The sequence below is a fragment of the Talaromyces marneffei genome, chromosome 1 (genome assembly GCF_009556855.1).
Source record: "Talaromyces marneffei chromosome 1, complete sequence".
NCBI lineage: Eukaryota > Fungi > Ascomycota > Eurotiomycetes > Eurotiales > Trichocomaceae > Talaromyces > Talaromyces marneffei.
Window position 1 is genome coordinate 5,729,365 of NC_072348.1, and position 20,136 is coordinate 5,749,500.

Below are 20,136 nucleotides of genomic sequence, written 5' to 3' on the forward strand. Positions count from 1 at the left end.
TGTATCGCTCTTTATGACATGTATTCTGATGTCGTGAAACTCGACCGCCGGTTCGTTCATGATAGTTATATCCATGGCCAAAATTTTAGTGAACGAGTTCGATATTGTGCACAATTACTAGGTATCTGCCTAGTTAGGAAAATCATGAGGGAACTGGAACGCGGCATCTCGGCACACAGCCTCATACATTTGGAGTTGAATTGTCCATTGAAGAATCAACCCTCCTTTTTACGTCATGAGAGCTGAACTTGTCGATGCTTGGCGATATTGGCATCGAATCCTTAACGATAATAAGGTCGTCGAGATGCCCTCGTTAAACTCGTGTTCTCCGTACTCATCCGTGCCGACCGCCAATAACCTCTAACACCGTTAAAAGCCATGGGCGCTATGGGGCTAAGATACGGCCCGCAGTGACAAATGGTTGCGCATCATCTAGTTAAGCCTCAGCTACCGAACTACAGTCAGTAGGTAACTTAAACTACGGTAGGGAGTTCTCCATCGTGACAAATTCTTGATCTTGGCCAGCCGAACGTTGAGTTGAGCCAATCGCACTGAACTATTCACCCGGATTTGAGCTTTATGCAAGTGCGTATTCGTCAACGACCGAATACGCAGTATCATTAGGCCGTTTATTGGTGATCATCACAACATTTGTACGAGCCGGCCAATGAGCTGTTACCAGTTTGAAGTTTGACAGTCATTCTATTTTTCTCAGGCTTTCTCTACGGCCGGCCAATACCTACTACTATACCTAGACTCTACTACTAACAGGCCGGCCAATTAACTGTAGGTACACCAAAATTCCGGCGATGATGATGGCGGTACTAAAAGAAAAGACTATCAGGCCCGAGCGACGACTAAACTTTATACATAGCACCATCTATTGCTATCTTCTGACCAATAATTTCATCCTAGTTACATATCCGAACATTTCCGGGGCATACATAGTAATTCCTCATCAACATATGCGCTCATTTCTCCACAGCCAAGATCATTCTCTCCCTGCCAAGTCCAGCTGCATGCCCAAGACGAAATCAAAGACCATATTTCCAGCTCTCTTCGACACTAGCCCAACCCTCCAGAAAGTTTGGGAACGCGGTCTGGAAAGTGTCCTCTGTACGGAATCCATTCACCCCATTTTTGACACATCCGGCTTTTGGTGCAGGTGCACCAGTCAATCGATCCTTAATCCATGGCAACCACTTCATCTGACTAGCTTGAATGCTTGGGAAATGGTCCATGGCTGAGTAGGTGATCAACTCTAGCGACTCGTTCCAGTGCTCTTGTTTCAACATGGCGCAAGTATCATCTACCGCAGGCTCAACCGTGTCAAGAGGGACCACAATGTCCGCTTCTCCAGAGACGATGAGCAGTGGACCCTTGAATTGCTTCCGACCACTTTCCGCCAACTTGGCAAATTCCTGAACCGTGGGGGCGTCATACCAGTTGGCAATAGCTAGTTCGTCGGTAGTCACATTGGTAAAGGCAAGAGTGTCCGTCGGCAAGCATCCATCCAAAGGCTCCAAGACGTTGAACCATCTATCGTATGACGTAGGCGTCAAGCCAGAGTAATTATATTCAGGGAAGGCCGCTGTCACCGCAGCTATAAGTTTTGGCTGTCCAGATATGATGACCTGAGCCCACGGCTCCGTGATGTTACTAAAAGCGTCTTTCAGATGGTCGATTATCCGCGTAGTAGGTGCAATAGCAACGGTTCCCTTGTATCCGGCAATTGGTTCCTTGACCAGCTTTTCTGCGAAAGCCCAGGTTGCTCCTCCACCTTGTGAATGGCCCATAGTGACGAAGGGACCGTTGGCTTTCAGAATACTGGGGAATGCTTCGCGGGCAGCTAGGATGGCGTTGGCAAGATCGTTAGCCTGCGCCGGTCCAGTTAGCCAAGGATGTCCGATCTTCTGTCCATTCGGCAAAGTGTCGACGCCGAGTCCAGCATAGTCCGGCGCAACAACCACCATTCCCTGCAGAGCGAGGGCGAACGGGGCCTGGAAGTGATACTGAAGGCTGCGATAGTTACTCGGTGCACACCCTCTGAGTACGCCAGAAGTACCATGAGCCCATGCAACCATCGGATATCCTTGGTTTTTGCCGGTAGCGAGTGGTGTATACGGCCACAGGATATACGCAGAAGCCGGAAGAGTCGTGCCGTTTAGATCATTAGTGGTGTATATGAAGCGAGACATGGTAAGACCACTGGGAACGCTGTAGTTCGCCAGTTCGGTAACCGGCTCCACGGTGAGGATACTTCCAGGAGAAAGCTTGGAAGAAAAGTTGGAGGGGGCTTCGTAGAATGCGAAGTCGCGAGAGGCGTGCTGGTCTATTTCCCATGCATTTCCATTCTGTACAATCTCCAGACAAGAGGCATCGCAAGTCGAGCTGGTGCCAACGGAAGCTGCAATAGATGCGCCAGCCCCGATCAGAGCTATGGGCAATAGAAAGCGAAAGTGCGATAACATTTCGTATACAATATTGAGGTCTGTTGTTAATAATTAATGAATTGTTCAAACTGATGGTTTTGTTCTTGTATAATTGGGAGAATTTGTTCCTCCTTTATACCTTTTGTTCAGAAGCCATCAAGGCTTCATATCCTCCCGTTGTGCAAAGTAGTGCTATGCCATCTATGGCCAGCAATTCCACTAGTTACTGAGAGAATGCGAAATGACTAATGAAGAGTTTTGTCACGGGAAAGACGGGAGTTATTCCTGTAAAAATTGATTTGAAATCAATTGTAGATGCATCCTGCGTATAGCATGGCTATTACAAGGTCATGACGAGCTAAGCAAATCCTCGTCCTAGGTCTGTTACATGAGAACATCAAGTAATAAACTGCACTTCTAGAAGGCTGACCAAATCCGCTTTACGATTCGCGTATAGAATACGCCATATGGTTTTTACTTTCAATGAGGCTGGATACGCGCTGATCTTGGGGTCCGGGGATGCATGCGAATACGCTTAGTACTTGGTGCCGGATACGCTCTATGAACACCGCATCTATGCCCACCTACGAGTATAAACAAGCAGGTCATCCATGGATGAAATATATCTATCCAGATTTTATTATCAAGTTTAACAGGAGCATTGGATTTCAATCATGAAGTTTACCTATTTCCTCGAAATATGCCTTCTTAGCCTTGCGGCATACGGCTCGCAACTCCCGCTCAAAGGCCATGAATGGCATCCACCCGTGCCAGGAGACAGTGAGTCTTCCCCATCCTTACAATGGATATCTCCTTTGAGAGATTGGCTAACCTTACCCACAGGCCGCTCTCCCTGTCCCGGTCTCAACGTCATGGCAAACCACGGCTTCCTCCCCCGTTCAGGCAAAGACATCGATCTGACTGCGGTCCGAAACGGCGTCAGCCAAGCCTACAACTTCGCTCCAACCACTTTCGACAGTGCTTTTGAGCAAGCCATTGCTTTTAAACTTTCAACCACCGGCAACGCATCGACTTTCAACCTCGAGGATCTCAAGAAACATGACGCCATCGAGTTTGATGGCTCACTGTCTCGCAACGACGCCTATTTCGGAGATGATAATAGCTTCAACCACGCTATTTGGTGGACTACGGCCCTTAGACTCCGTCTTTATGACTATGGACTTTTTGGAAAGGATACACATGTTACCGTTGAGACGGCTGCTAGAGCCCGTGCTGCGCGCGTACGGGATGCGATGGCGTTTAATCCGGATTTCAACGCTTCTATCGCCGAAATGAGCGGCAGTCCTGGTACGACGGCTCTGTACTTGACTACTTTGTGGGATGATGAAGCAGATGCAGCACCAAAGGCATGGATCAGGGCTTTCTTCGGTGAGTTTTATGCTATTGTAGTTGATGCTGGCTGCTAAAATTACAATGCTGATAACGGTTGAAACAGAGAACGAGCGCATCCCGTACCTTGAGGGATACCAACCACCTAAGGTAGCAAGGAACAATGATGCTATTGGTGCTATGTTTGCAAGGGTTACTGCAGTCAATGTTTCCGATGTACTTGGCTAGGCTGTCTCTTATCCTTTGAGAAGTCCCTGAAAGATCCGAGCGGGGTCATGTTATGGATCTCATTGCTATTTGACAGACATGGATTCATTACCTCCTTTCAGCAGTCACTCCTTTTATGTTCCAACCTCATTCGTTGATATATTTTGATATTAATATGTACTAGTAAGACTTAAGAACCATATTATATCTTAAGACAATAACCCTCTTCGTTTCAGGGACGAGCCACTCCGGTAGTCTATGACCCGCCTCCAGGCAACTGGCCCCTGTATATTTAAATCATTGGTCACGATCTAGAAGCACGGTTCATCCACATAGTAATGCAAATGGTAAGCAGTATGGAGAAGTGCGTCTGTGGATGCATGTCGATATGGTCAAATCCAAGCCTCATTCGCTGCTCAACTTCCGTCGATCTCCGTCAAAGACGTGGATTCCCAACATAGAAAATGATCAGAGGGCCGGTGCAAAGAGTCATTACAAGAGAGATATGCATTAACTCTCAATGCAATACAGGTTTAACCGTTCTGGAGAAAACTGGGAGCGCAAGTTCATATCCGGCCGAGTCGTTCCTCATCCGGAAGCGCACTCGAAAGTGAATGGTTTCCCATGGTGGTGGCGTAGACTATGCATAATTCATCGAGTACTTTCCATCCGAAGGACATGGTGAGTTCACGAAACTGGCAGCAAAGCTTTTACATTCTCGATTTTAGTCCCATGGAAATACTCTTTCTGGGGTTTTTTGTGAACATGGGATTCATCGAATCATGCAGTTGTATCTTTGAGATTTGGGATCCTTAAGATATTTTGGTTCGCGTCTTTCGTGTAGCTAGAGAAGCGGGAATCCGAAATCGGAAAATTACTTCCCCTGTCAACGCCATCCACTTGGGCCATATGCCGTCTTGTACATAGTAGTGTATGATGTTTTATTAAAGCTTTGCATTAAAAACTGGGCTTTCGGAATCCTGGTCTAGCCCTCAACCAGCCGGGCTCATTGCTTTGGCTGGATGCAGGCCCGCCGACTTCCGAAAGCGTCCAGTCCCATTACATTAGACAGACTGCCACAGTGCACATCATTATCTCATGGCGACGTCGCTACAGAAACATAAAAGTATGAGCTATATCTCCTCAGATGGTCAGTTGTTAAAAGCATTGTTACACTTCTTACACTTACCCCTTTATAGTACTATAAATTCCTTGCCACCCATAGGGATCTATCATCATGCGCGGAAAAGTTTCCTTCGAAGAGGCCTATGAGATCCCTGCCTTGGCCGACAAAAGCCGGGAGCAGGCTGCCTTGTACATCGCTCCCAAGGACCTCGATCGGTATTTAAGTGAAATCAAAAGTCCTACCGGTGGACGGCTTGACATTTCGAACAAAAATGGTATTGGGTATACCATCTATTCGTTGACCGTCCCTGGTGTACAAGGCATCGCTGACAAGGCTAAGGCTGAAAAGCATGCCACTGATGTCAACAACTGGATCTACAACGAGATTAAAGATCACCGGGATCGCATGGGTGCCTTTGCTGCCCTGTCGATGCATGACCCAGTGCAAGCAGGACAGGAGCTCGAGCGTTGTGTTAAGAAGCTCGGGTTTCATGGCGCTCTGCTGAACAACTGGCAGCATGCTGGTACGGATGGGGAGACCTACATTTTCTATGATCATCCATCCTACGACGTGTTCTGGCAGAAGTGCGTTGAGCTTGACGTTCCTGTGTATCTGCACCCGTCCGCACCCTCTGGAAAGGTTTTTGATACCTTCTTCAAAGATCGCCGCTACCTGATCGGGCCTCCCATTTCGTTTGCCCAGGATGTGGCTCTACACACGATGGGTCTAATCACCAACGGAGTCTTCGACCGGAACCCAAAATTGAAGCTTATTCTCGGTCACTTGGGTGAAAGAATTCCTCAGGACCTCTGGAGAACCAATCACTGGCTTGAGGATGTGGAGCGCCCTCTTGCCGATTCCCGTGGAGATACGATGTCCCGGAAGCCTTTATTGTATTACTTCAAGAACAACATCTACGTCACCACTTCGGGTCATTTCTCGACCGAAACCGTGAAATTTGTTTGTGACTATTTCGGTGCGGACCGCATCTTGTTCAGTGTGGACTCTCCTTATGAGAAAATTGAGGAGGGCGCAGGTTGGTATGACAAGGACAAAGACAACTTGACCAAGGCACTGGGTGGCCCACAGCAGTATCTCGACGTCGGTCGAGAGAATGCCAAGAAGCTCTTCAAGCTGGGGAAATACCACGACTGTGATGCTTGAGCATGGAGCATTCGGCAGGACTTCATAGCTGCGACGCTGCTACCTTGAAAATGACGCTTAATTTAAAAAAGAGTGGATAGTAGTAAATTCAATTCGTGGTCGTTTTTTCTTGTTTCTTTTTTTTTCATCGACAGACAGGATTACATTACAGCTATCCCAAATCCGGTGATGGCAGCGTCGAGGAAACGCAATGATTGGATCAAAAGGAGCACGTGACCAAAGATATCCTGAAATATACGAAAAGATGATAAGATACGAAGTATATCTTACGGATAAATATGATTGGACGATATATCATATATTTTATATGTTAACGTATATTAACATAGAGCAATGCCGGGACATGAATGACAATGCGGATAGCTCCATGTAGTTAGTTAACTGCGAACAATATCGATATATACGTTTACCCTAAGAATCGTACCCTACTCCTATTTCGTGCTACTACGCCCTAGCTGCATTTGATGGATTTTAAGTAGAATTGTATTTGTAGAGACACCAGCGGCAGGCGAAAAGACAAATTAAGAAATATGTTCTCAAAAGGTGACTTGCTCCATTACAAAAGAAAAGTTATATTTTGTCATCAATACATTTGTAGCGCGTTAATCCTCATTTTGAAGCGTAGTTCTTAATTTCATGGACAAATTTAGGGTTAACCGCAATTAGGGCTTTGGTGATCGGCTTTCCCGATTAGTCTGAAGATGTTCAAACAAGCAAGGCATTTTGCATCGCTCTCTTGTTCACATCAAAAAAGTAGTTACTTGAACATTAGCATTCATTACGCAGTCCACTGATTATAATCAATGATATTGAGCACTAATATGCAACTTGACCAGCTTTGACTGAGAATTGTAACCTTCGAAGTGGATCTGGTAGACTACAAAAGAAACCGGAACATTAATTTAGAAATTCGAGTACGTTACAATGTATGTGGTACACTGAGTCCACTCTCTAGAATAGTTATATACCAATCCAGAAACACATAGAATGCATAAACTAACTCAGCAATGCAAAATAACCAACAGCCAGCATCAAATCTAACCCTAGCTCCACCTCGGAACATGCCTGGAAGGAAGGGATGATACAATCCATTCCTTCCTTTCCTTGTCAGTTGCCACAAACATAACAATCCAGGCACGTGTAATCAAAAGGCAAGGAGCACGCCTGGACAGCCTGATTGGACCCGGAACAGAACATAATTCATTGCAAGGTATGTGCGTACCTGGATACCTTGGCCGAGATGATGACATGATTGAAAAGTTGAAAACAAATCCTATATCTACGTCCGTCGCTCGATCCTGGTCACACATTTGACTGCAATATTTCTTTATTCTGCATGCTTTTATGAATATTTATGATAATGCGTGTACTCTGGTTGACGACGTTATTGAGTTCCTCGGTACTGGTTGCTGGACAGGAGCTTACAACTACTCACACACACAAAAACATATCGTCGTCTAATACGAAGGGGAAGAATGATGAAGCATACTCACCACCGTACTATCCCTCGCCCTGGAGTGACGGCAAAGGCGAATGGGCGGAAGCATATGAAAGGGCGAGAGATTTCGTGGGCAAGCTTACTCTTGCTGAGAAGGTGAATCTGACGACTGGTACTGGGTGAGTGTCTATCCATGAGCCTGAGAGAATATTACACATTGCTTACTTGGGGATTGGGATGAAGGTGGATGCAAGGCTCCTGTGTTGGCGAAACGGGCTCAATCCCACGCCTAGGATTCCGAGGCCTCTGTCTTCAAGATGGACCTATGGGCATACGCTTCAGTACATATCTCACCAGGATAAAACAAAAAGAAAGGATACATAACTAATACAATCACAATGACAGGTGACTACAACTCCGCCTTCCCAGCCGGCGTCAACATAGCCGCAACCTGGGACCGCTCCCTCGCGTACCTGCGCGGCCGCGCAATGGGCAAAGAATTCAATTCCAAGGGTGTCGACATCCAACTCGGCCCCGTCTCCGGCCCTTTAGGCAGAACACCCGAAGGAGGCCGAAACTGGGAAGGATTCAGTCCCGATCCGATGAATACTGGTGTAATGATGGCGGAAACAATAAAGGGGATACAAGATGCGGGCGTGATTGCGTGCGCAAAACATTATATTCTGAATGAGCAGGAGCATTTTCGGCTGGTAGGGGAGGCGAATGGGTATGGGTATAATATTACTGCGAGTGCGAGTAGTAATGTTGATGATAGGACGATGCATGAGTTGTATCTATGGTACGTCTGAGTCTCCCCTGTTCATTTGGTGGAGAAACCCCATCAGCTAATACTTTGAAGGCCATTTGCAGACGCTGTCCGCGCCGGGGTTGGGTCAATCATGTGCTCCTACAACCAAGTCAACAACAGCTATGGCTGTGCCAACAGTTACACCTTAAACAAGCTCCTCAAACGTGAACTCGATTTCCAGGGCTTCGTCATGAGCGACTGGGGTGCACACACATCCGGCGTAAGCAGTACGCTGGCCGGCCTCGACATGTCCATGCCCGGTGACACCTTTTTCGACTCTGGCGATTCATACTGGGGCACTAATTTGACCATCTCGGTCGTCAACGGGACTGTACCGACGTATCGAATCGATGATATGGCGGTTCGCATCATGGCTGCATATTACAAAGTCGGCAGAGACAAATTCCAGGTTCCTATCAATTTCAATTCGTGGACTCGTAATAAGTACGGTCCGATATATGCAATGGCGGGGCCAGAGTATGGTGTTGGCAAAATCAATGAGCGAGTCAATGTACGCGGCAACCACGCCTCCCTGATTCGCAAGATTGGTGCGGAGAGTACAGTGCTCCTCAAGAATACAAACCGCGCTCTTCCACTGAGCGGCAAAGAGAAATTCACGGCGATATTCGGCTCGGATGCCCGCGCTGATCCGGTAGGTATCAATGGTTGCGCGGATCATGGCTGCGACAATGGCAACCTCGCCACGGGCTGGGGAAGTGGTACAGCCAATTTTCCCTACATTGTGACTCCAGAAGAGGCCATCAAGCAAGAAATTCTGGGCAAAGGCGTTGGCATGGTCGCTTCCGTGACAGACGACTGGGCATACGACAAAATCCAGGCCCTCGCTTCCCAGGCCGACGTATCCCTTGTATTTGTCAACTCCGATTCAGGCGAAGAATTCGTCGTCGTCGACGGAAACAAAGGTGATCGCAACAATCTCACACTCTGGCGAGATGGGAACACACTCATCAAAACCGTCGCTTCTCAAAACCCTAATACTGTGATAGTCATCCACAGCGGCGGCCCCGTTCTTGTAGGTGATTGGCACGACAACCCCAATGTGACTGCAATCCTGTGGGCAGGTATGCCCGGCCAGGAAAGCGGAAATTCCATCACAGACGTCCTGTACGGCAACGTAAACCCCGGCGGCAAGAGTCCCTTTACATGGGCAATGGCACGTGAAGATTATACCACAGACATCTTGTATAAACCGAACAACGGGGTGAAGGCGCCACAGATCGATTTCACGGAAGGTCTATTTATCGATTATCGTGGCTTTGACAGAGCGGGTGTTGCCCCTGCCTATGAATTCGGGTTTGGTTTGAGTTATACCACGTTCGCATATTCCAACATCAGGATTAGACCACTTCGAAACGCAGCCCCCTACACGTCCACCACTGGACTCACGGAACCTGCCCCATCAGGCTCGAACTTCAGCAGACATTGGTCCAATTACCTTTTCCCCCATTCGATTCGCAAGATCCCTTTGTTTCTTTATCCGTGGCTAAACACGACGGATCCAGCCAGGTCGTCTGGTGATCGACACTATGGTCTGGAGATCCATGAATATCTACCAAACAACGCGACATCCGCCGCTCCACAGCCTCTGCTCGCAGCCGGGGGCGCGCCGGGCGGCAATCCGGGACTATATGAAGAGGTTGCGGTTGTGACTGCTAATATCATGAATACGGGATCTGTGGTGGGGGATGAAGTGCCTCAACTTGTAAGTCTCCCTTCCTCTTAGGTAGTCGTTGGTATGTAAAAATGTTCTGACTTTTTTTGTTTTTGTTTTTTTTGTTTGGAAATAGTATATATCCCACGGAGGCCCCGACGATCCTCCCGTCGTCCTTCGAGGCTTTGATCGTATCACCTTGCAACCCAATGAGACGAAAGAGTTCAGTGTCGTGCTGATGCGACGCGACATATCGAGTTGGGATGTTGTTTCTCAGGATTGGGTCGTGACGGAGTATCCCAAGACGGTGTATATTGGGAGTTCGTCGCGGAAGTTGTGGTTGCAGGCGGCATTGCCTTATCTGTATTAAGAAGAAAAAAAAATACGATGATGATGAGAAGAGGGTATAGTGGTTATAGAATTAACGTTGGCTATTATTGTATTTTCTAGTAATGTTCTAGCCAATTAAGATTTACACCCATGACTCATTAGTTCGTCGCACCCTTCCCCCACTAACTATCAAGTTACCCTATTACCATCAATCGACTCCCCTTTCTCAGCTTCGCTCATTATAGGATATTCAGTTCAGTTAGACCTTGATCTCCTGAACCTCCTTGGTGACAGGGGCCTCCTCAAGGATCTCATTGGTCAAGAATTCCTCGTTGTTCAAGTGACGGAAGTGAATGTTGAGCCAGATGGTCTGAAGAACAAGAGCGACGGCGGGGGCAGCCCAGAGCCAGATCTATTATATAGATATCATACGTTAGTCATGGGGGGTATATACTAATCGGGAAAAAGACGACAAGAAAGGGCAGCCAGGCACATACCAAGTAAGGGTCAATCTGAATAGGAAGCAGGATTTCACCCAGAGCAGCTGAAAGAGCAGTCATAAACAAGAAAACAGCCATAACGAGACCTCGCATTGAAGGAGGAGCTCGCGAGTACGCAAGTTCATAAGCAGTGACGTTGGCAAAGCACTCGGACATGGCGCTCAGAACGTTGTTGGGGATCTGCCACCAGATCGAGATGGGTGCAACTTCGTCGCAGGTTGAAGCATAGTACCCACAAGGAGACAGATTGTACACGTAGTGTTGAATAACAGCGCCAAAGGCACCGGCAGCGGCAGCCAAGAGGAAACCAATAGTCAGCTTGTCGATGGGCCCCAACTTGAATCCGAAGCGTTGCAGCATGGGATAAAACACGTAGCTGAGGAATGGCACAAAGATAATGATGGTGAGCGGGTTGAAGTTGGTGAGCAGATCATTGGGGGCACCGTTGGTGATCATGGCAGCTCCCTGGTTGGAAGGGACGGATCCGATACCGCCGTCGTTCAGGTTGTAGATGGGGAAGAAGAAGAAGATGTGGCATGCATCGATGGTTCGCTTGACATCGTCCACCAGTTTGTCGCTCCAGCTGACTGTGATGCCTTGCTGGGCCAGGACGGAGGGTTTGGCGGAGTCCCAGAATCCTTTCTTCCAAAACTGGAACTTGCTTCTCTTGAGGGCAGTTCCGACGATCTTGAAGGCACTGGTGAGATCGGAGCCAGATGGAGGAGACTTCTTGGTACGCTTATACATGACGAACAATAGAATGGGCAGAAGGAAGTAGATGATACCCGAGAGCAGGAAAACGAGCCAGTAGCCGACGTCCTTCTCAGCATAGGAGGTTGCAAGCATGTAAAAGGCACCGAGGTTGACGGCACCATAGAAGATGAGCATGGTGCGAGTTGCGGTCAACTCAGGAGAGACAATGACCCTCTCGCCACTCTTCAAGGTCTTGACAAACTCCTTGGAATGGAGCGTCTGATCGAGAACGGTAGGAGCAATGTTGGGTTTGAAGATACCAGCACCAACGGCCAAGATCAACAGACCGATGATGAATGGGGGTGCGGAGTTTGACGTTCCCCGTTGCAGGACAGCAGGAATGGCACCGAAGATTTGGATGATATGCGCGAGACCACAGATCAAAACACCAACAACAATAGCATAGTATCGACCGACTTTGACATCTGCCCACCAACCGCCGAAGATGGGAATAATGTATGCAAGGAACTGGAAGAGAAGAACGAAACCGGAGGCGGCTTGGAGACCCATGTTCAATGCTCCAGCAGTTTCTTGGGTGCCTTTGGGAGGGGCACCAGCTCCATTACCATCTGCACATACATAAAATTAGTCCCATCCATAGACAATACTATAGAGTACTATAGAGTAGTATTGGACATACCCTTTGGAAGAGGAAACTCCACAAAGTTGGAAAAAACATTCTGAGCACCATAGTAGGAAGCACGCTCCGCAAACTCGACAAGACAGAGAGCAAACGCGACAAAGCTCAAGTCGTCGGAGACTTTGCGCAAAGTCGCCTTCTCCTCTTCGGTGGGGAGAGGTTTCTCGTCGTCTTCGTCGCTCGAGGAGGCGATGTCAGCGACTGCGACTTTCTCAGAGGCGTCGTGGGGGATGTGAACCGAGTCATGAGCCGCGATCTGCTCGACGACCTCTGGGGGAGGTCGAGTGGCGATCATGTCGGCAATGACATTTTCTCCTGCGTTGGTAGCTGCATGGCATGCGTCAGTCTCAATCTCACAATCAAGTGAATGCTGTTGGTGAAATCAAACCCATTTTGAGACAGTGGAAGGAGGCTCTGGACTGGAAAGAGCACTTGCGACAGGGTGGTCGGTCTGACTGGGGAGAAAGAAGCGTTTCAATCGAGGAAGGCGGGCGAGAGACGACTCTTTATCTGCACGACGACCACACTGACAGGAGATTGTACCCGTGCCATCAACTAATTAATTCCTGGGCGTGGGACGGACAACTGCAAAACACGTTTTCTCCAATGGGTCCGCCTTGGTGAGGAGGCAATTTGCAATATTAGCTAACTAGTTAGTTAGTTAGTTGACTAGTCACTTCATAACTTAGCATGCAACTTAAGTTAGTTATAATTAGATAATTAGATAATAAAATTAAACATGATTGATGGAACGGAGGACACCTTAACAAGTTAGAAATCCCTGATAAGAGCCTCTGGTTTGTTAGGATTCTTTGTTTTGCGAAGGGTTACACTGAAACGATTCACAGACGACCTCCCCCAGTCTGTCGCTGCGAACTATCTGAGACTCGCCGCTGGAATCTCGATCAAAGAGTACTTCGCCATGCGAATTGTTGGCCAGCCGGATCTGGAAGGTCGGACATATTCTTCTTCTAGAAGTCGCTCGGACCATACACGACGGCCAATTGGAGCTTTTCCATATGAATAGCACGGCGAATAATCAGAAAGAAAGATGATCAAGGTACGAAAGTCGGCCATTGCATTGGACGCAACATACATGGCGCAAGAGGACCGAGTGAGAACCCAGAGATTCGAATAATTAGTAGCCAGAGCTTAGTGCTTAGTTGATGCTGCGTCCTGATAAAGCTAAAAACAGAAGGCAGTCGACATGATTGGGTTCGACGGGAGATTCGCTCAGTCGACTAGCAGGACGGGCAGAAGATGCAAGATTTGCATATATTTTGGTGATTATCGCGTCAATGTGAGTGGCTCGAGAGCACGGAGCCCTCGTAGCCAGATGCAACGTTGGAAAGAGAATGTGGGACTGCTCTCACTTATCGAGATCTTTCCCTTGTGTCTATCATCGATGCATGCGTCGTTGCTGAAGAATGGTTTGTTTCCGTGCATGGATCCTTGTTTCGGTCAGTATCGAAAGCAAGCAATACTATACTGCACAACCCAAAGTCGTAGATTCAACTCCTTCGGTCTGTCTGATCCGCCGAGGTTCACAGTGTCAAAAGGAGGTCAGCGTTGAGGTCGCACGATACTTGTGGCGTCGAATGCTAAGGCTGTGATTGGCTTGGCAGGATAGCTTATTTGGTCTTATCGCAACCGCATTTCGTGTGTTAAATTGTCCATATGCCGTCTTTGTTCGCATATCGTCGGCGTAGGACAGACGGACCTTACTATTAGGGAGTAGCCCGACGCCTCATGAGGTGGTTTGACATGCTCCGTATGTAGTACATTCTGCGAGCGACGAGGATAAGAGCAAGGAGGAGATACCTACTCCGTGCCTACTCCGTAGTACGTACGTACGTACTACTCGGGGATGTCTTATCAGCACATCTGGGTCCACAATGGCGCAAACTCTCCATCCATTTCGATTTCTCCCAAGAGGCTAAGCTAAGCTTAAGTCGATCGGTGTTTGGTTGGATGTTTTGTTTCTCAGCTGGACGGATAAACCATCCCCCGAGGCACGATTTGCCAACCGTGGCGGGAGCTAGTTCGGCTGCCTCCGACCGTATCAAAACAACAACAACAACAACCTGATTGTCTGACTGTCAACAGCGACGCCTTGTGAATGACTCTCGTCCAACTCTCGCTTCTGCGTGAAGTACTGTTTCTAACACGACATGACAGCTCACTGCTGGTTGCGCGGCTGCGTATCTGCCCCGGCCAATCGATGCCTCGCCTCGGCCACTGTAGTCGACCGATTCTATAAGGCGAGAGGCGTGGTAACGATGAGAATCTGTTGTATCATTGATGATGCAGAATCCCGTCATGTTTGAATCACTTGCCACGGACGGAGGACATAAATATCTGTCCAGACAGGTCATTCGAAAGGTTCCAGTCCTTCCCGTCTGAATCAAGCTTTTCCAAAAAAGAACATTTGAAGTTTTGTTCCTTGAATATCCAAGTCCACCCTTGACTGCACTATTGACCCGGCGGCACCAACGCAATGCCATCATCCAAAACCGACACAGCAATCCGCTACCCCGAGCGTGCTGATCAGCAGCGTCGAATCCGTGGCGTGACTCAAGACCGCAAGTGGGAGGCCCGAATGCGTGAGAGAGCCGTAACGAATCCCGAGTTGGCATCAAACGCTACGGCATGGGGACCCGAGACTCAACTAGAGCTTCACATGGACCAGGAGGGAAACCCCCAGCCGGATCCCAAGCAGTTTAGTGATGGGAACAAAGCCGCGAGACAGGGGTTGGTGTCCAAGGGAGGAGACCATGATATGGTCTCTGCTGCGAATGATGTTCCTTAATTAATTGGTCGCCAGACAGTAGTTATTTGTTGGGTTCTGTCTTCTCACTGTGTTCAATTTCTGAGCATTTTGTGTGTTTATAGCATGAAGCTCATGCCATATGTACTATACATTGCATCCAATTCAACAGTTGCATATATGCATATACTGTAATGTGTTGCAGGGGTGAAAGTATGTTGAAGAGAAGGAAGAGAATCTCTAATTAAGAGAAATAAATAACAAAGAAAAGAACCACTCCAAATCGATTGCCTATTCTATTCCGGAGACTCGGACTTAATGACTCGTCTCGAGCCATTGCTGCGTGGGCGCTCCGCAGCAACCCTGAAGCTTAAGCGCCTACGGTATATCCTATACGGAGTATAAAAGTCGTTGCTAATCCCCACAAGGAGGAGCACAATAAAATAGTAAACAAATTGCGAACGAGGATGTCGGCGAATTCGGGGACCTCTAAACCTACATGTCTAGTATTGATATTGACGAATAAAAGGACTATCTCCATACATTAATTAAGTTATCCTGAATACAGCTTACATATACACAGGACATGCTCAGCAAGTTTGCTTTGTGTACTCTCTCACCATATCGCTCACCCAACGATCCTCCACAATAGTCTCCCCTCGCGAGATCACAAACGCACACCCTCAAGCAGCCAAAATCATCTCCTTCCCTCTCCCATTCCACCTATACAACCCCCATATCCAGAGTTGTATCTATAATAATTCTATATTCCCCTCCGCACAACCGCTTTTCTCAGCGTGATACTAATCGCCCAACTCTCAGACCACCCTCCCTTCCGTTTCGGTATGGAATGCAGCCAATTAGATTGCATATCGCTTCCGTAATGACCATATCACCAGACCCAAGCGGTAGTCTAAGTGGCTTATATTTGCCAGTAGTATAAGAGGTGCCGGCGGCAGGCTTGTGTTTCATTTACAAAGGGAAAAAAATGTCCCGTCTTGCTCCAAACGTCGGATTAGCGATGTTGGGATATGTAATGGGCCTCATCGTCGGAATGATAGGAAATGCTATCATCGCCAGAGACGTAGTAATTAACCAACCCGAAACTGTGGCTTATCCAGTCGTTCAGGGCTGTTCGACGTGTTGGGGTAGGGAATCTAGAAATAATGAGCAGGGGCGTGGTGCGCATGTGTATCTTGTTTTGGAGATGCGTTGATACGTTTTGCACGTCCTCATTCTTCACTGTTTTGGGGCTGCTGTAGATTAGCTGGTTGCACGAATAGAACCCATTATATAGTTTAAAATTTTCTAAACCTTTCAATGGTAACGGGACACGATATCGTTCCACAGTGTGGATGGATGTCGTAGTAGCCGGAGGTGCCATATCCCATGTCGAATTGGGGAGAGTTAAAAATCGGGTTTAACTAAACAATATCCACGCCGAGTCCCTGGATGTAGTCAAGTTTGGAAATGATTCCCCTGAGATCACCGATGCCATCTCCATTGGAGTCCTTGAAAGATGCAGGATAGATTTGATAGACACTGCTTTCTTTCCACCAGTCGAGGAAGATTTTGGTTCCTCCCTTTTGACCTGGGGGTAAAGAGAAGTAGGATGTGCCATCGACGCCGAAGACGGCTGTGTAGGGCGTGTTGATGAGTGTCTCCTTTGGTCGGGGTTTTACCGTGTACTTCACGCGGTGGAACAACAACGCTCGTCGCAGGAATTTGAAGTATCTATCTGCACGTGCTGTTGGGAGCAGGATAGCTTGTAGTACTGCAGCTCTAGATGAGTTAGTCGTTGATTTCCTTCGGTGCTCAGGCGGGTGCTGTCGTCTTCAGGGCTGTGGCATGGCGGTATGAGATTGGAGGGGACTGACAGAAAATGGGTAGGAGGGATATGTATCTGCTGGCTTTGAGGCTTCTGAGTTTGGTTTCGTATCCTCTGAAGCTGGAACGGTCTCTTTAAGTTTCTTGGATGAAGAGGCGTCTATTGCAGCTGATCGAGGGGGTTTAAGGTATGCATCGAGCGTTCTCTTGGACATTTTGTGTCTGGCCAGCTTGGTGAATTGTCATATTTCGTATTCATAGGTCAATGGTTAAGTTGATGTAGCTTGAGATGTAGACGACGCGACGACGATGATGTCATGTATCGACAACTTTATTTTCAGAAGTGAAAGCCCTAACAATATTCTCGATCTGGAGATACAACTGCTAAGAACGTTATTTCAAATTGCCCAGGTAATCTGATTATCGGATATATCACTTCTTGGGAAAATATTCAAAGTTAAATCACCTTGGATTGTCTCGTCGACAATCAGGACGGTGAATGTGATATCACATTCTCCGCCTATCTGATAGTCATATTTTACTCGTATACTCGTACAACATTTGAAGAAAAGGAAGTTCAAAATTCAATTGACTTTACGGAGTACATATCAGATCATCTCCGAGGTTAAATAGTCTTTTTTCTCTTCCACGTGGTTGTGCGACTTGGTCCAGCCACCTCTCGGTGAGTGATGCCAGATGTAGCCATCAACTGTCAGGTCCAACGCTCATTTGGAAGCGATTAAGAGTTGGAGTTACTGCCGTGTAGACATATGCCTATCCGTTATCTGACTTGAGCCTAATCTAATATCTAAGTATCTATGAATTTGCGATACGATACGTATATACTTATGTACATGCCTTGGATACATCATCCATCACGTTCAACAAGCCCTACCGCCACCTGCACCAACTGGTCAACTACATGTACTGTAAGTGTATGATAAGTCACAAGTAGAAACACTACGCATAGGGTTCCCTGATTAGCAATGGACTACTCGGTATGTATAAATATGACCTGGTGTGTGCATGGAGATGGGTTACACAATGTTACACGAGGTGAATTGTCCAAATGCCGTTTCGGTCTTCCTTGCGATATCGGACGACGTTGCGATTTTTTTTTCTTTATCGGTATGTATGGAGCTGGATTCATGCGCATTGTACCGAGGGATTCAAGGATATTGCATGACACGGTATGATATGGCGCGTACAGTACTGCCAGGGCTGCGCCTGTTCTCTCCCCATTCTCTACGGTCAATGGATCTCAAAATCACTCATTCTATCTGCTAAAGATAACGAAGTCCTTCCATGAGCATTTGAATGCTTGCAATTGGTCCCATCGCCTATCAAATCAATCGGCGTCTTGCAGCTACGTATTTCGACTGGAGCTTTGACAATGGAAGTATCTACATACTTCCCCGCGTTCTTTATGGAAACCATCTTCTTTTTTTTCGAAAGGAGATAGCTTCCGTGTATACATAGCATTTATTGCATGTGCATGCATATGCTCTGTATTTGTTGGCATTTCCATGCATAATCCAGGCAGGTAACATTGTATCCTGGAAACTGGGCAGGGATAGCCCTAATCCTGGTTCATACTACAGAGTAGGCAGGCATTTACTATTAATAGAATTCTACCCTTGGCACTCAGCGATTGATTCCTTTCGCGATGCAAAAAGATAAAAGGATATTATCTATACTACATACAGTATATACGTAGTAGTAAATACAATTACGTTTGTCGGTTCCATGGTTGACGATTCTGTGGCTTTCTGGATCCATGGATGTCGCTAGGTACTTAGTTAGGGGTGGGTATGTACCAACTTCAGAATCCAACCAATATATTGACGGCCATTGGCCCATGCATATCTCCATATACGGATGTTCTGACATCTAAATATACTCTGTCACTAAGTAAATTTCAAGTTCTTAGCGAGTGCATTGAGATAAAGAAAAACCGCCCAAAAAAAAAAAGCAAAAATCAATAAAAAGGCGGGAATGACAACACCTCGCATCGCATGTGCGGGGATCACGAAGTGATAGTGGATACCTATGCCTAACTACAGAGTAAGTTAGTTAGAAACTTATGCTGATTGTTGAGGTGGATAGAACCATCCTTCATGACTCTCAAAGTTCAAACTAAAAAAAAATGCAAAGCTCCAACGCTGATGCCTACAAATCCATGGGACAGCATCACTTCAACCAAATGACGAGGTACTGACTACGTCCTGGTACTTGCTCAATCGGGATAGTATACTAAAAACACACTAAAATAATAACCTTGGCTGGACTTTTTTTTTTCGGTTAAGTATGTGCCTAAACATTTTTAGGTACTCTAGTCCGGCTGTCAAGAAAATCGATCCCATGTCCATGACTCGACTCGATCGGTGCACTGGGCACAATCACATTGTGCTAGGATAGTCACGTCACAGGTGTGATGATATCAAGTTCTATACTAGGTACGGAGTACACTACGTGCCGGAGTCGAAAGGATTCATTCATATCACGAAAAATATTTTCAAATCCTCTTTCGCGATTGGCTCGTTCGATATATTTATTTAATTTACTACTCTCGTAGTACAGAGTAGCTTGATGTGCCTTGGAGCATATCGTATCCATCACGTGTTTGTGTGTGGTGGTATCCATCCATTTCCTTGATTATTGTCTGACCGTAAGACTCAAGTGGAGATGGAGAATCCTCTTTTTTTTTTCTTCAGCGAACAAATACTACTACGTACTGACTACGAGTACACCCTTGTGTCACAGTCACTAGTTCGTGGGATTCCGTGTTGATTGCTCAATACAGATATGTCCCGAGTACCCATGTTGGATTTCCCCGCTCGGATTCAATTGAGGTCAGTATATCGGACAAGGTCACCTGTATTATCCGATTATACCGGGCTGTGTTATACTTGATGTACAAGTGAACATTGCACACTTCCAGAAACATCATCTTGCTCTGTCTTGAGAATAAGAGAGATTGTCGACCATTCATTAACACTTAAAATAAACAAATAAAAAAATAAAAAAATAAAAAAAGCCGTTATCAATTGATGTGAGTCTCAGCCATCAAATTAACCATATATCCGTGTAACCCTCCTCTCACCGCTGTCGACCGTATTCGA

At 46.9% G+C, this 20,136-nt stretch overlaps 8 protein-coding genes across 8 annotated transcripts; 4 read left to right on the plus strand and 4 right to left on the minus strand.

The window, feature by feature from the left end:
- Positions 1–1,034: 1,034 nt before the first annotated feature.
- Positions 1,035–2,471, minus strand: EYB26_002099 (uncharacterized protein; the record flags this gene model as incomplete). The annotated part of the gene is made up of 1 exon (XM_054261406.1): positions 1,035–2,471. The coding sequence occupies one exon, from the start codon at positions 2,469–2,471 to the stop codon at positions 1,035–1,037; it is 1,437 nt and encodes a 478-aa protein (XP_054117381.1).
- A 635-nt stretch (positions 2,472–3,106) lies between these two features.
- On the plus strand, positions 3,107–4,010 carry EYB26_002100 (uncharacterized protein; the record flags this gene model as incomplete). Its single annotated transcript, XM_054261407.1, has 3 exons — positions 3,107–3,212; positions 3,276–3,821; positions 3,889–4,010. The coding sequence occupies 3 exons, from the start codon at positions 3,107–3,109 to the stop codon at positions 4,008–4,010; spliced, it is 774 nt and encodes a 257-aa protein (XP_054117382.1).
- A 1,216-nt stretch (positions 4,011–5,226) lies between these two features.
- On the plus strand, positions 5,227–6,279 carry EYB26_002101 (uncharacterized protein; the record flags this gene model as incomplete). The annotated part of the gene is made up of 2 exons (XM_054261408.1): positions 5,227–5,524; positions 5,572–5,591. The coding sequence occupies 2 exons, from the start codon at positions 5,227–5,229 to the stop codon at positions 5,589–5,591; spliced, it is 318 nt and encodes a 105-aa protein (XP_054117383.1).
- A 1,360-nt stretch (positions 6,280–7,639) lies between these two features.
- EYB26_002102 (uncharacterized protein) lies at positions 7,640–10,567 on the plus strand (the record flags this gene model as incomplete). The annotated part of the gene is made up of 5 exons (XM_054261409.1): positions 7,640–7,896; positions 7,961–8,058; positions 8,123–8,516; positions 8,577–10,248; positions 10,334–10,567. 5 exons carry the CDS (start codon positions 7,640–7,642, stop codon positions 10,565–10,567), a joined length of 2,655 nt encoding a protein of 884 aa, XP_054117384.1.
- A 219-nt stretch (positions 10,568–10,786) lies between these two features.
- EYB26_002103 (uncharacterized protein) lies at positions 10,787–12,812 on the minus strand (the record flags this gene model as incomplete). The annotated part of the gene is made up of 4 exons (XM_054261410.1): positions 10,787–10,939; positions 11,025–12,349; positions 12,421–12,747; positions 12,809–12,812. 4 exons carry the CDS (start codon positions 12,810–12,812, stop codon positions 10,787–10,789), a joined length of 1,809 nt encoding a protein of 602 aa, XP_054117385.1.
- Positions 12,813–14,917: 2,105 nt separating this feature from the next.
- Positions 14,918–15,229, plus strand: EYB26_002104 (uncharacterized protein; the record flags this gene model as incomplete). The annotated part of the gene is made up of 1 exon (XM_054261411.1): positions 14,918–15,229. One exon carries the CDS (start codon positions 14,918–14,920, stop codon positions 15,227–15,229), a length of 312 nt encoding a protein of 103 aa, XP_054117386.1.
- Positions 15,230–16,202: 973 nt separating this feature from the next.
- On the minus strand, positions 16,203–16,578 carry EYB26_002105 (uncharacterized protein; the record flags this gene model as incomplete). Its single annotated transcript, XM_054261412.1, has 2 exons — positions 16,203–16,440; positions 16,502–16,578. The coding sequence occupies 2 exons, from the start codon at positions 16,576–16,578 to the stop codon at positions 16,203–16,205; spliced, it is 315 nt and encodes a 104-aa protein (XP_054117387.1).
- A 33-nt stretch (positions 16,579–16,611) lies between these two features.
- On the minus strand, positions 16,612–17,229 carry EYB26_002106 (uncharacterized protein; the record flags this gene model as incomplete). The annotated part of the gene is made up of 2 exons (XM_054261413.1): positions 16,612–17,013; positions 17,065–17,229. The coding sequence occupies 2 exons, from the start codon at positions 17,227–17,229 to the stop codon at positions 16,612–16,614; spliced, it is 567 nt and encodes a 188-aa protein (XP_054117388.1).
- Between the last annotated feature and the right edge of the window lie 2,907 nt (positions 17,230–20,136).